The sequence below is a fragment of the Lissotriton vulgaris genome, chromosome 11 (genome assembly GCF_964263255.1).
Source record: "Lissotriton vulgaris chromosome 11, aLisVul1.2, whole genome shotgun sequence".
NCBI lineage: Eukaryota > Metazoa > Chordata > Amphibia > Caudata > Salamandridae > Lissotriton > Lissotriton vulgaris.
The window spans coordinates 1,003,827,498-1,003,840,875 of NC_141699.1; the positions used below are offsets into that span (position 1 = coordinate 1,003,827,498).

A 13,378-nucleotide genomic window follows, 5' to 3' on the forward strand; every position below is an offset into this window, starting at 1 on the left:
TAAAGAAATCCCAACCATCCTGTTAACATTTAGTGCTGCAGCTCTGTGACGTTGCCTATTCTTACACGCCAGAGGTTCCAATACGATAGCAAAAAGAAGAGGGGACAGTGGACAACCCTGTCTGGTTCCCCGTTCTGTAGTAAATGGCTCCTATGTGATCCCACCCACTCTAATTCTCGCTAAAGCGTCAGTGTATATTACCTGTATCCATCTAGTGAAAACAGGGGGGAATCCCATTCTGTATAATATATGCATCATATATCGCCACTCTATAGAATCAAATGCCTTTGCAGCGTCTAGGAGCATTGCATCAGCTGGCAAGTCAGGGTTCAACAAATGGAACATGGCAAAGATGGTGTGTAAATTGAGGGAGGTAGACCGCTCCGGAATAAACCTGGATTGATCCGGAAGCACTAGCAGGGGCAAAAGGGGCTGCATTTTAGTGGCCAGGATCTTTGCTAAAATTTTCGCATCCAGATTTATCAGAGATAATGGGCGATAAGAGTCACATCGTGTGGGGGGTTTATCCTTCTTCGGCAGGGTGATAATTAGGGCCTGCTGCAGGGATGGAGGGAGACTTCCTGACTCATGAGCCTCTGCATACATTTCTAACAGGTGTGGCACAAGTAAGTGTGCATTCACCTTATAGAACTCCGCCGTTAGGCCATCCGACCCTGGAGCCTTGTTATTTGGCAGAGAGAATATAGCTCTTTAAGATCTTCTTCGTCAATAGGCAGGCTTAAATATTTCCTATGAACATCAGATAGCCATGCGCAGGCCGTATCTTCTAAGTAGGCATTCATGGCTGTCTCATCCATCCCCCCCTGCGTGGAGTATACAGAGGCATAAAATCGCCGAATTTGCTCCACAATTGCATGTTGAGTGTAATGCGGCTCCCCATTTGTGTCAATTATGTGATCGATCGGGGGGTTATCAGTCCTATCCCTCAGTCTATGTGCTAAGTTTCTGCCCGGTCTCCCACCCTCGCCATAAGCTCTGGCCACATGTCGCCTGGACAAATACTTTATTTCTGTATCTGCAAGAGAGTTATGTTCTTCTACTTTTTCCTGAATTTGGGCTAATATCTCCCTGGTGGGTGTGTGTTTGTATCGGGACTCTAGATCCCCCAGCTGCTTCTCAATCGCCTGCAATTGCCCCCTAATGTCCTTAAGGATCCCCGCCGAAGTACTTATACACCCCCCCCCCCCCTGATCGTCACCTTGAAGGCTTCCCACAAGGTCGCCTGTCCACAGACCCCGCATTTAATTCAAAATATTGTACAATAGCAGTTCTGATAGTGTCAGCATAAACTGGGTCCAGCAGCGCATCCGCCCTGAGGCGTCACGTGAAAGGTTTATGTGGAGTATCAGGCCTGGAAAGTGCAAGGATGACTGGGTTATGATCAGGCAATGTCCGTGGTAGTATATGAACGTTCTCTACCCATGCATTAACCTCCACACTAAGCAGCCAGTAGTTCAGCCGAGACCAGCTATTAAAAGCCGGGGTTATGTGTGTACCCTCCAACGCTCCCTCGTTCTGCAGGCGCCAAGCGTCCACTAAGGCCATGTCTAACATGACATCCCTTATACACTGTGCCACTTTAACCGTGCGGGCACCCGCCGGGTTGGATTTATCCACTAGTGGATTGATGTGGATATTAAGATCTCCTACCCATATAAGTGATTCCTCAGGCCAAGTGCGCAGAACGTTAAACATTTGCAAAAACGGCGTTGTATCGTCCACTACAGGACCGTACATATCTACTATTGTTACCATCGCCATCCCCAGCTTGCCGCGCACCATAGCCCAACGACCCTCTGTGTCCACGCAGGTCTATATAGCCCTGAACGGCACCCCCATCTTAATAAGAATTAGGATCCCCCTGGCATAAGAGGAATACGACGAAGCCAGTCTGTAAGTCGCCCATCTGTATGCCACTTTACCTTCTGTGTGTTTGCTCAAGTGGGTCTCTTGCAAAAGAGCAGTCTTTACATTGTGTCTATCAAGCTGCGCCAGCACTTGCCTGGTCTTCTTAGGTGTATTGAAACCCCGGACATTCCAAGTTATGCATTTATAGATGTCCCCTTTCATCTATGACCGATATCAGAACAGTATGGACAGCGTACTATTCCAGAGCACATGTACAGATAGTCACATGAAACACTTTTGACATTGTAGTACCAATCACAGTACCGTCGGCGTAAACAATTAGAAAATTCCCTCCCTCCTTCCACCCACTTCAGCAGCCCCAGTTTGCCAAAGGGATGCCCCTCCCGTAACTCCCAACTCAACAAAAACAGCATGAATCAACGCATCAGGTGGGGAATACCCATTAGGGGTCGCAGCGGCAAACTCCACTCCCCGATCTAATAGGGAGGGGGCCGCCATCGTGTCTGCACGACCCACTACTTCGCCCAAACCAACAGCTGCTCGTGCCAAGGCATAGTGTAGGACATCTCATGGTGGCCTCGCCCCCAGTGACCAAACACATGATACTGCATATTGCACTATATCAACAAGCCAGCTCTCCAGATAAACTCTGTGTGTCTACCCAGCACGGACATTCCCCATTGTCTGGCCTTTATATGCCCATACATATATGCAACACTATAGGTGTTATTCCCAACAGCATTGTGGATGTACCACCGTACCAACACCCTAGGCCCACCCAATTCTAGTTCGCACAGTAATTTTTCTCAGCACAATAAGTAGCCGCGGCCACCCCACAACACACTCGAGAAACATCATAGGAAAACTAGTGTCTGAGCCATGAGCTCCTTACTACTCAGTCGTCCACATCCGAAGTATTGACTGGCAGGCTCTTTTTACGACACAGAGATCTGGCATGTTCCATTGCCTGTTTGGGGTTTGTGAAAAGCTGGCAGCATCCGCTTCTCTGATACACAGCAGCGCCGGATACAGCATGACATATGGAATTTGTTCCTTCATTAGCAACTTTTTTACACCTTGGAATTCCTTATGTGCTACCTGTACCGCAGCAGTGAAGTCCAGGAAGAACGTGAGCATGTTGCCTTGATAGTTGATGACACCCTTTTGACGAGTGACCCGCAGAACAGTATCTCGATCACTGAGATGATCGGTCTTGCAGGGGCCCCCGGAGGTGGACGTGCCTCCAGGGATCTGTGCGCCCGCTCCACAGCGAACATGGAAGATAGGTTATCTGCTCCACAGATGTCACGCAGTAGAGTCTCCACATAGTCCTCAAGATGCCCAACGTTGGTGGACTCCGGCGGGCCCAAAATGCGCACGTTATTGCGCCGCAAGCGCGCTTCAATGTCCTCATTCTTTGCCTGAATAACGGCTAGGAGTTTCGTGATGTTGGATGTCTTCGAGGCAACTTGTTGAAAGCCTTCTTCAGCCTCGGATATACGCTGCTCCGCCTCCCCAATCCTCGCCGCTTGCTTGTCCAGCTTGGAAGAGAAATGGTTCATCCTGCCATTAAGAGCTTCTATTTTCCCCTCAACGGGCTGCAAACTGGCTTGGATGGCGGCCAGTGATTTCTCTACTGCCATGGAGGGCTGTGTTAATGACTCCAGCTCTGAATCTGAAGCCGCATTCTGTGACGATTAGCCGCCCTTGCGGAGCTCAAGCGTGAGCCGCGGCTGATTTTTCTCTGGCTTGCCCATGTTCGCTATAGTGGCGTCAGTCTTGGCTACACGAAGAGGTGTACAGTTTTCAGTCAGGGACAGTTTTGAGAGTATTAGAGGCACACACCTCGTGATTCTTTACTATTCTGAGGCCCGTCTTCGCAATCTAGACACCACGTGCTTCGTGCCTCCAACCTCTTTGCTGAGGCCAAATACCGCTATCCTCCGCGCTTCCCCGCCGCTGTTGATGCCATTGCCCTCGCGCCTATGTGTGCCTCCAAACTTTCTAAGCCTCGGGCCCCCAGCCGTCGGCTTTCAGCGCTCACAGCCGTATGCCCCAATCAAGCGAGTTCCAATGTGTGGGAAACAAGCAACAGCACTCCCAGTGCGCTCTGATCGCTGTCCGTTACTCCAGCAGTTTAGATACATTTTGGCAGCTACTAGCAGTCCCTTGCTGCCTGCGATCTCCGGGGTGCTGTCTGTGTCTTCAACCAGCTCCTTGCACGTCAGTTCGGCCTCCCTCGTGCTCCTCTAATTAGTATGGCTGATCGGGGCAGTCTCTGTAGGAGGTCTCAGAGATCCCACCAAGGTGCGCGCCGGGAGGCGCCTCCAGCGCCACGCGGGCAGCGGTCAGCCTACCGTCTATATCAAAGCCGGCCGCCCGTGTACTTACTAGTGTGGGGCACTCTGCGGGAGCCGCGCAGACGGTCTCGGCAACGGCCAGCGTGGGCCCCACCGCAGTTCCAGCAGCTTACATGTAGGTGCCCAGGCCGTCCACGCTTCGTCCCCAGCTGGTCTGGCCCTCCGTCACCGCACCACAGGCCCGGCCGATGTAATCTTCCTGGTAGCACAGGCGATCAGTCCAGCCGATCCCACGCAGCCGCCATTACCGCGCTGTCCGCATAAACTGCACAGCGTACGCACTTCCCAGCATGTCACACCGCCCAGGAATGCCTTGTTAGGCAGCCCTCATCGCCACAAATGCAGCCCCACACACCAGAACGATGGATGGCGAAGTAGGGGAAGGATCACTGCAGGATTGTTGCCGGCAGACCAACACTACTGTGCGGCCATCTTGCCGAGCGCCAGTCCACGCCAATTCCCTGGTGTTTAATGGGCTTCTGCCCCCATAAAGGGCAGATCGACTGTTTTTAGGTTGGGCCTAATACAAAAATAGTCTCCCCAAAAGGGAGCGACTCCTGCCCAGGGGATCGGTTCCCGAACAAGTAAACAATTCCTCGCTCCACGAGTGTTAAAGCAATCCCAGGTGCTCTAGTAGGCTTCCACCCACCCAGCCAGCAGGTCGGCCTTAAAACAGCTAATCTGCCCTCTACGGGGTGGAATTACTAAAAATAATTCTCCACCAAGGGGAGCGCCTCTTGCCTAAGGGGTCCCTCCCCAGACAAGAAGACAATCCATGGTGGTTTAGTGGTCTTGGTTCAATTTTGAGCAACAGTTTTGGAGGTGCCTCCCAGTTTAGGTGATTATCACACGTGGTTTGGGGACCAGCCTCGCATGTCACAACAATATGGAAATGTGTACATAGCAACCAGAATAACGCACTCACGCTAGTGTCCAGCCATTAATGTCCGTTAGGTTTGAGCACTTGCAGGTTCCAAAAATGAGCACATGCCTTAATGCTCAATGTCAGAGTAGAAGTATTCAGAAGACCACCTATTTGACACTTTCTTGATTTTGCGGCAATGGACTCCTCGATCTTCTGTGAGTGGTTGGGTTGAATCAGGAACCACGCCCTGGATCGCTCAGCATTCAAGAAGCACTCCGCGACTGCATTAGGAGAGGTGGAAACAATACCGAGAGTGCAGTCTAAAGCAGTGCCAACCAGACACCAAATTAAGAATTCTGCAACAAAGAAAACATAAGAAACAAAACGGCTCATAACATGAGCATGCTGCTTAACCAGAAGGCACACAATAAAGCGCTGTTCACATCAATGCGTTTCCTAAATCTCAGTTCCATTGAAGACATGCCCTATAGTTACAATGACGCCAGAACTTGCTCCTTGCAAATGCAAGAAGTGTGGCTCAATGGTTAGATCGACAGACCCTGATGCAGAGGTCTGGCCCGGGACAAGGGTTCAATTCCCGCCTTGGCGGGTCTTGGGCTCAATTTCCTCTGACCTGATCATTCTCGTCTCGGTGCCTATTCTAATCAAGGGTCCAACTCTGCAACTCTGGGCAATAGCTTGCTTAATCTCCACAACGGCCCCAACAGCGCTGGGATGCCTGGCTTCACCTTGGGGGTGCCCAGGAGTGGACATTTCAAAGGGAAAAGCCAGGAAGGGTTCCACAGCAGTATGCGTTACAGTGCCAGGACACCCCAATGGGGGTATTAGTGCGCTTTACAAGTAAAAATTACATTAATTACATTACCATGAATCTTACCACAAGGAGCCGTACTCTTTATGTGCGATGCCCCTAAATTCAGGTCCCTAGAGCAGCAAGTCATGACCATGACATTATCCATAGAACTGGAGTTAACTGGCACACAAAGTGTACAAATAGAAAAAGGGAGGAAAGACAAGGTGAAAATCCTCAGAGCAGTTTAGAGCAATATAATTAGTTACTCTAGGTTGTCAGTCGTAGTTAGGATAACATCATGTTTGGCTAGACCAGCACTTGGGGCCATACTAGATAAATGAATGAGATACTAAATTATGTTTCTGAGTACTAGCCCCATTATTAATAGGATCTACTATGATGAAGAATCATGTTTATCTCCAACAAAAGTAGAAGTCATATGCCGACAATACGTGTAGTGTTCTAAATAGGATAGAAAGGGGCTATGCTTGGACACACATTATTTTAGTGTCAGCAAGTCAATGATTTATGTTTAAAATGATGTTTAAAGATGTTAAATAAATCATGTTTTAAGTTTTGTAGAACAAGGGTACTGGATTGACTGAAATAAGAATCTTTTTGAGTTTAATGACTCCTCATGTAAACATATGATTCCATATATGCTAACAAAAGAATTAGTGCAGGTACTGAGTTGGAGATGCACGGGCCAGGTAATCATAAAGTGGAAGTAATAATGTTTAAAATATGGATTTCAGTAACCCTGCTTTGAGATTACTGTCTGAGAGATCTCAACTGATCTTTAGTAATATTGTTTTTTCTAGGTTCAGAATGCGGCTCTGCATAGTCAACAATTGGGAGCACTTTCATGCTCGCAGAAAAGTCCACCCAGAATCTGTACAGCAGCTGTAAGCCACAAGCCAACTGTAACTAGTCCAAAAGTCACACAATCAGATATTTCAGTTGAGATAAACAGGAAAAGTCCTAGCCAAGAATCTCGCTCTACAACTGTCACTCATACATCAAGTTTGCATCAAATAATGCCGACAGGTTGGTTGAAACCTCTTTTATAATATGAAAGAGTATATAACTTTATAATGAAGTTAATTGCATTTCATATTTTCACGTTTCTTTCATTTATAACAGTGCCATTGCTGAAGATTTAAATGTTCTAGAACTTGATGACACACAAACATGCAGCTACATATATATCACAAACTTAAATTATTGGTTTGCAATTTCTGTGCTGCAGAGTTACCCTTTTTAGAATTAGCAGGCCAGCATGCATAACCATTTTGTTAATCTCACTTTTAAATGGCGTGCAGTTTTTGATGAAAACCTAGTATTACATTATTAATCCACAACTCAAAATAGGCTCCTTGTAAAGGTGTTTTAAGTATTGAAAGTTGCACAGAAGGTACTGCTTCTTTAGTCTGTCCCTAAGTAAAGAAGAGATTAAAATAGCTTCTGTTTTTATATTAGCTACCTTTCAATTTTAATGTGGTAGCGCTTACACCCTGGGACCATCTCAATTTTCTTTTTAATTTAACATTAGAAAATTTAGGGGTGGGTTTGGGGTTAATATTGAGCATGTACTTTAGCTCAAACCCTTGGTGAACAAAACAGTATGATATGTTGATTGATTTAATTACATCTGGGCTGACTGTTGTCTGTTGTCCTCTTCAGATTTCACACAGATGGTAAAAATGCAGCCATTGATATAATGAACAACTACAATATGCTATGCTTTATGAATAGAATGTTTCTTGTTTTTATGACTACTTAAGCAGTAGTGAAAAGGAAGATTTTCTCTTTCTGAAAACTAGAATAGTTGCACTTCACAACAAGAGTCTGTATGCCCGACCACAGTGGCTGAAAAGATTTGTTGTTGTGGGTGGCCACACCATAGGAGCTCTCTGTTATCTTTAGTGTCAGGTTTCGTGTATATATAAGTGTGATAATCTGGGGTCTGGCATGTAAACTGTTCAGTAGGTTGGATAGGGTGTTCTCTTAGTGATCTGTTGGCATGTGTGTTCTGCTGGTGTTAGATAAATGTGTTTTAATACATGTTTCTTGATCTATTTACAGGGAGCCCCTTCTTTCTTTTTATTGTCGTTAAGTCAATAACCTATGTGCGTTCCATCTGAATTGCTTTCACTAGCTACCCCAGGATTTCATGCAGTTTAGGGTTTTAATGACTCAAGGATGGTAGGAAAAGGAAAATAGGTTTTGCATTTTGTAATCTGCTAGAGGCACAATGTAATATAACTGAAGAGGAATTATTGGTGTGTCATTGAGATGCCAAGATGTTTATAGCCTTTTCGGTGGGAAAGGAAATTTGGTATTACGACAGACTAAAACTAATATAGTAATTAACTAGATTACTATGTAACAAGGTATTATTACCTAAGGAATGTGATTGCTAGATTGTTCTGTTAGACAGTTAAGGTCCTTCACTCTTGTTTTGAAGGTTGGCTGTAAAAGTATTTGAACTGATTTCTTATCTAGATTGATGGTGAAAACCTTTGTCTTTGAGACTATTACGGTTGTACTGATTACACTTTTATTGTGCTTTTGCTTGGGAATCTTTTCCTAAAGGAACTGCACCATGAGTGTGATCTAGTTTGAGTCTTGTGAAATGGTGTTTGATTGAGTTTGCTGTGTATCTGTACCTGCAGTGGCGGCTGCTTCGGAAGGCCGAGAACATGCTAAGTCTGCACGATTGTTTGGTCGGCCCAAGAGGACCGGCCAAGCAATCATGCACACTTTGCAAGTGCAAAAACCACTCCTCACTGTGCTCAGCCCCGCCCCGTCTTGGCTCCAATCCCTCGCACAAAAATAAAATGATAATAACAGCTTATTATCATATTTTTTTGCGCTGCTCAAATAGCAGTGTGGCGACGCTCCTCCACCTTAGCGGAGGAGCCACCACTGCCTGCCTGTGGCCTTATACCATCTTCAACCCTTTCGTTAAACACAAATTCTCTTGACCCAATGTTCAGTTGGCAGTGAAAGTTAAAATACCTGTAGTGGGATCTTTGCAGTGTCTGTTGTAGTCCTTTTAAGTTTAAACCACATATCACAATAGGTTGTACTCTATTTGGGCTGCATTCTGTTATGCTGCCAAGCCTGTCAACTCAAAGCTAATTTGATTACATCAGACCCATATTGCTTGGCCTATACACCTACCCATCATGGCCAGAATCCTCTGCAAACTCTTCTGGCTGACCTTCAAACCTATTATTCAGAACAATCCTTTTTCCTGGTTCATTTGCTCTCCTTTGCATTTGACTTGTGATATTTTAGAGTAGTAACACCGTTCCATTTGAAGTATCTCTGTTCAAAACAACATGCTGCCTAAAACAATCCTTCAACCATGCTGCAACCACTACTGAGATCCTTGTCTCTTGACATCAGGAAGGAGTTAACCTTAAGACGTGCACCCTGTCCAGTGCCTACAAACATCTTAAAACCCATTTTATCTGTTAGCCCCTAAAGAAATACTCCCTGATTGTTAAAAGTTTTAGTATCTTCAAATCGCTTTACTACAGTTGTTCTAAGTGTTTTGCATGCTCCGATTTTACTGTACTGGTTAACTGTTTTATTCTACTGCTCTTAGTAATTGTGAAAACGGGTTATATGTGGAGCCCGCTAATATGACACACTAATACGACATTGAAAGAAAATGCTTCTTTTTCATGGTCACTCCCATTTTTGTGACTGATTCTACTGGATGTTTGACTCTGTGCACTGGGACTCCGGTAACTAGGCCTCAGTACTTTGACCCCTAAAACATGTCAAAATTGCCTATACTCCTATTTGACATATTTATTGTACCTATAAGTGCCTAGTATATGGTACACAATGTACCCAGGGCCTTAAATGTAAATGTCACTAGTGCTCGAAAGCACTTATTGTGCCACCACTAAAGTGACGGTGCAAAACATGACTACAGGCTTGAACAGGTTTAACCTGAAATTCAACCTGTCAAAATGATCCCTTTTATCATATGTACATCCTCCTTTCAGATATTCATTTGCCACCCCCAAGTAGGCTTTAATGGCCAATAAAGCAGGATGCATGTTATTTAAAAGAAAGACATGGAATTTTAATGTATAACATGTCCTTACAGTGACAAGGTCCCAGAGCTATTTTCATTGTAGCAGGGTTAGCTGTACCTCACAAAAGCATTGATAGTTACTATTAAAATTAAATAATTTGTCACTGTTCAGGTACCAGCTAAAGGTTAATTCATGGAATATTTAAAATCTATATTAAAAGTCAAATGTATTGGTAAAGTTAGATTTATAATAAATATTTTACTAAAGGTACTTTTAAAAAGTCACAATTAACCTGCCTAATGCCTCACCCAGAGATGTGACCAAGTTTTTTTGTGTTGGGAGACAGGATGATCATCTGGGCTACACCAAGGAACTTAATTATCTTCAAATAGACATACCCTGTCACAGGTGGGTGTGGCTGATACTTGTGCCTGTCTCCTGCCTTTATCACCAAAGCCGATCAGACCATAAACTCTTTAGCAGAGAAGCTGCCTCCAGTACCATTTAGAGTGATCACAGAGGGGGGGTGCTCATTTCCCTGACCACACCTCTAAGATGGGCACAATAGTCCTTGACAGCTGAGGGAAGGTTCTGCCATGTTGGTTTTGGTTAGAGAAGTGCTGGAGAACATGAACTGCTGGAAAGTGGATTGGGATACCCATGGAATCTTTTTCCTTATTGGTTAGAGAGGGGCAAGGAGTACCCCACTCCCCCCCGCCCCCCATCCACAGATTAGTACAGGCACAAATGTGGCACCGTTTGGTACCTTCTTCAGAACTGCTGGACCTTTGAAAGATGCAAAGAGAACTGTACACACTGTTCAGACCTGTAAGGAGACCTGAAAGCCTAGACCTGCTTCCACTTGTACCCAGGGCAAAGAAGTGGACTCCAAGAGTCAGTTAACTACAGGGACAAAAAAACTGCATGAAGCCCACTTTCTTGAAAGAGCCAGCAGACCAGTTTCAGCTGGACCTTCTCTGGATCCTGCTGAAGGCTTCTGTTAGAGTGAGTACTGACCCCCAATTACTGTGCCTGAGGTCCTAGAACCCTTGATTGTATCCAAGTTTACTCCTACTCCCTAAGCCTAAAAACCCGAAGGCAGATTAACAATCCCCTTGCATCATTTTTGCGTCACCGTTGTGTCACTTTTTGTGACGGAACTGCAGCGTAAAAATGCAGCCCATTTACAATGTGACTCATCTAGGGAGATGCGTCATTTTGTAAAGCCCTGCGTCACATTATACCTGCATAGGTATAATGTATGTAGGGTGGGCGTTCCCACACAGGAAATCCTCTTAAAATTGATGCAGTGCAATCTACAAGATGCCACTTCTAGGACGCCACTGCATCAAAACCGTACGCTTGCTTGAAGCAGGCATAATGTGAATGTGAATAGACTTTTATAGAGCGCACTTACACTCCAGGGAGCATAAGGAGTGACGCAGCACAATGAGGATAGGCCTCAACATGCATTGCTGGAGTTGCGTTGTGCTTGCAATGCGTGACTTTTGCTCCAACAGATGCATCAGATTTTCTAATGCATCTGTCAATCCTTGCGCCATGATGCGCTGTATTGTAAATATTCCACATTCATGGTGGTGCGAGGGTTTCTCAGGGTGGCACAGGGAAAGTGACGCATCTCTACAGATGCGTCACTTTCTTGCAAATCTGCCCCCTGGAACTTGAAAATGTTTAACTTTTTGCCTGGAGAACCGTTGATGGACAAGGACCCAGACCAACCTGCTAGCTGATCTTCTGAGGATGCATGGCCGGTAGTCCTGACTTCGCCATCGCTCCTGTCACGTTCTTCTTTGCAGCAGTAAATCCATTCAGGGGGCTTGATGCTGACTGGCATATGATGATGTTGAACCTTCCTCAGCTACGTACTGCAACCGTACCCTGCTGAAGGTCCAAGTCTGCAGGTAAAGAACTTCACCCCCAGTGGAGAGCAGCATCCAATGAACCACCTGGAGTGTGAACTCCAGACTTATTCTGCTGAAGTCTCTAACTCCTCTGAAATATTCCAAGAGAGAAGGTAACTTTCTAACCAGAATGAATCCACCCTGTGTATCCGACCCACGCACCACTACAGGCTGTCTTAAAAGTTAAAGGCCACCACCACTATCACCCTATCACCCTCTACAATAATGGTATCATCTTAATCCAAGCCTCTAATATCAACCTAGTTAAGATGGCCAATTTCTACCCCACTCTCAGAAAAGTGGTTTACAGCAATTTCACTGGCCCCTACTCAACCACCACACCTCAGCTGGGTTTAACCAGTACTCCCCCCTTAACAGTTGTGAATACCCCACTCTCCCTTAAACCCACACCTCTTTTTGCGGAATCCAGAGCCGTCTTGTCTTCAATCGCATTTTGTCAGCCCACTATAACACCCTCTCAGCTGGTTGGCGGTTCTATGGGTTCAATCTCCTCACCGACGGTCGGGCTGATACAGGATGAATTTCGAGCTGAGAGGATCCCTCAAGCCCCACAGTCTTCTTGATTGACAATCGATGTTCCATCCCACATTCCTATAACTTTGCCACATTCTAGACTAGGGTCTGGGCAACGATTCTCCCAACAGGCACACACACAGCCCCCTCCCCCACCGTCACCCCTCGATTCTCCCTCACACCCTCCACCCCTCGCCCAACACTCAGACTTGGCTGGGTGCACTGATGACATTTCTCTACAGTTGGACCGTCTCACTTCTGAGCCACATGATCTAAAAGCCCTCTCAGATGATCTTTTCCCCATGATCCAGTCTATCATCACCTCTGCGAAAAGGCCACAGCGTCCACTAGGGATAGTGATCACATGGTTCAGCCTTTAACCCCCTCCATCTCGAAATCCATTCCCCTACCCAATGCCCCCACCAACCACAGAGGATGTGAGTCCCACCCGGCGTCCTTTGATCTCCATGACCAACACAACTCTTGCCTTACTTGGTCCAAATCTAACATGAGGCCGCTGAGACAAATACACTTCATCCTTTCCAACCAGAACTGAGAACTTCCTCGCAATCTTAGATGCAGCAATACTGACAACCTCACCCGCATGAACGTCACACAGACTCCTTCCCCCCAATCCACTATGACTTAAATGTGTACTACTTAATTGCAGATCAGCCAGGAAACACGCCTCCGATATCTTCGACCTCATCCAACACCATGATTTAGACATTTTCATTCTCACTGATACTTGGCCAAATCCCGCTTCCACTCCTTTTCTAGACCTCCTAGTACCTCCCACTGACGACATAATTAGGTTAGATAGAGTTTTGAAGGTGGGTGGTGGCCTAGCCTGTATTCACAGGAACACACTCTTGATTTCTAACTTAGAGTTCTCTACGCCTTCCTTCTGTGAATATCTGTCTTTGCATCTCAAG

At 46.0% G+C, this 13,378-nt stretch overlaps 1 protein-coding gene across 2 annotated transcripts in view; it reads left to right on the plus strand.

Annotated features, from left to right (window-relative positions):
• Nucleotides 1-13,378, plus strand: part of PHC3 (polyhomeotic homolog 3) — a 499,049-nt gene that overhangs the window by 255,954 nt on the left and 229,717 nt on the right. For both annotated transcript variants that reach the window (XM_086944295.1, XM_086944296.1), the window contains one exon: nucleotides 6,751-6,976. In XM_086944295.1, the coding sequence (XP_086800421.1) occupies nucleotides 6,751-6,976 (226 nt within the window). The remainder of the gene's footprint in view (nucleotides 1-6,750; nucleotides 6,977-13,378) is intronic.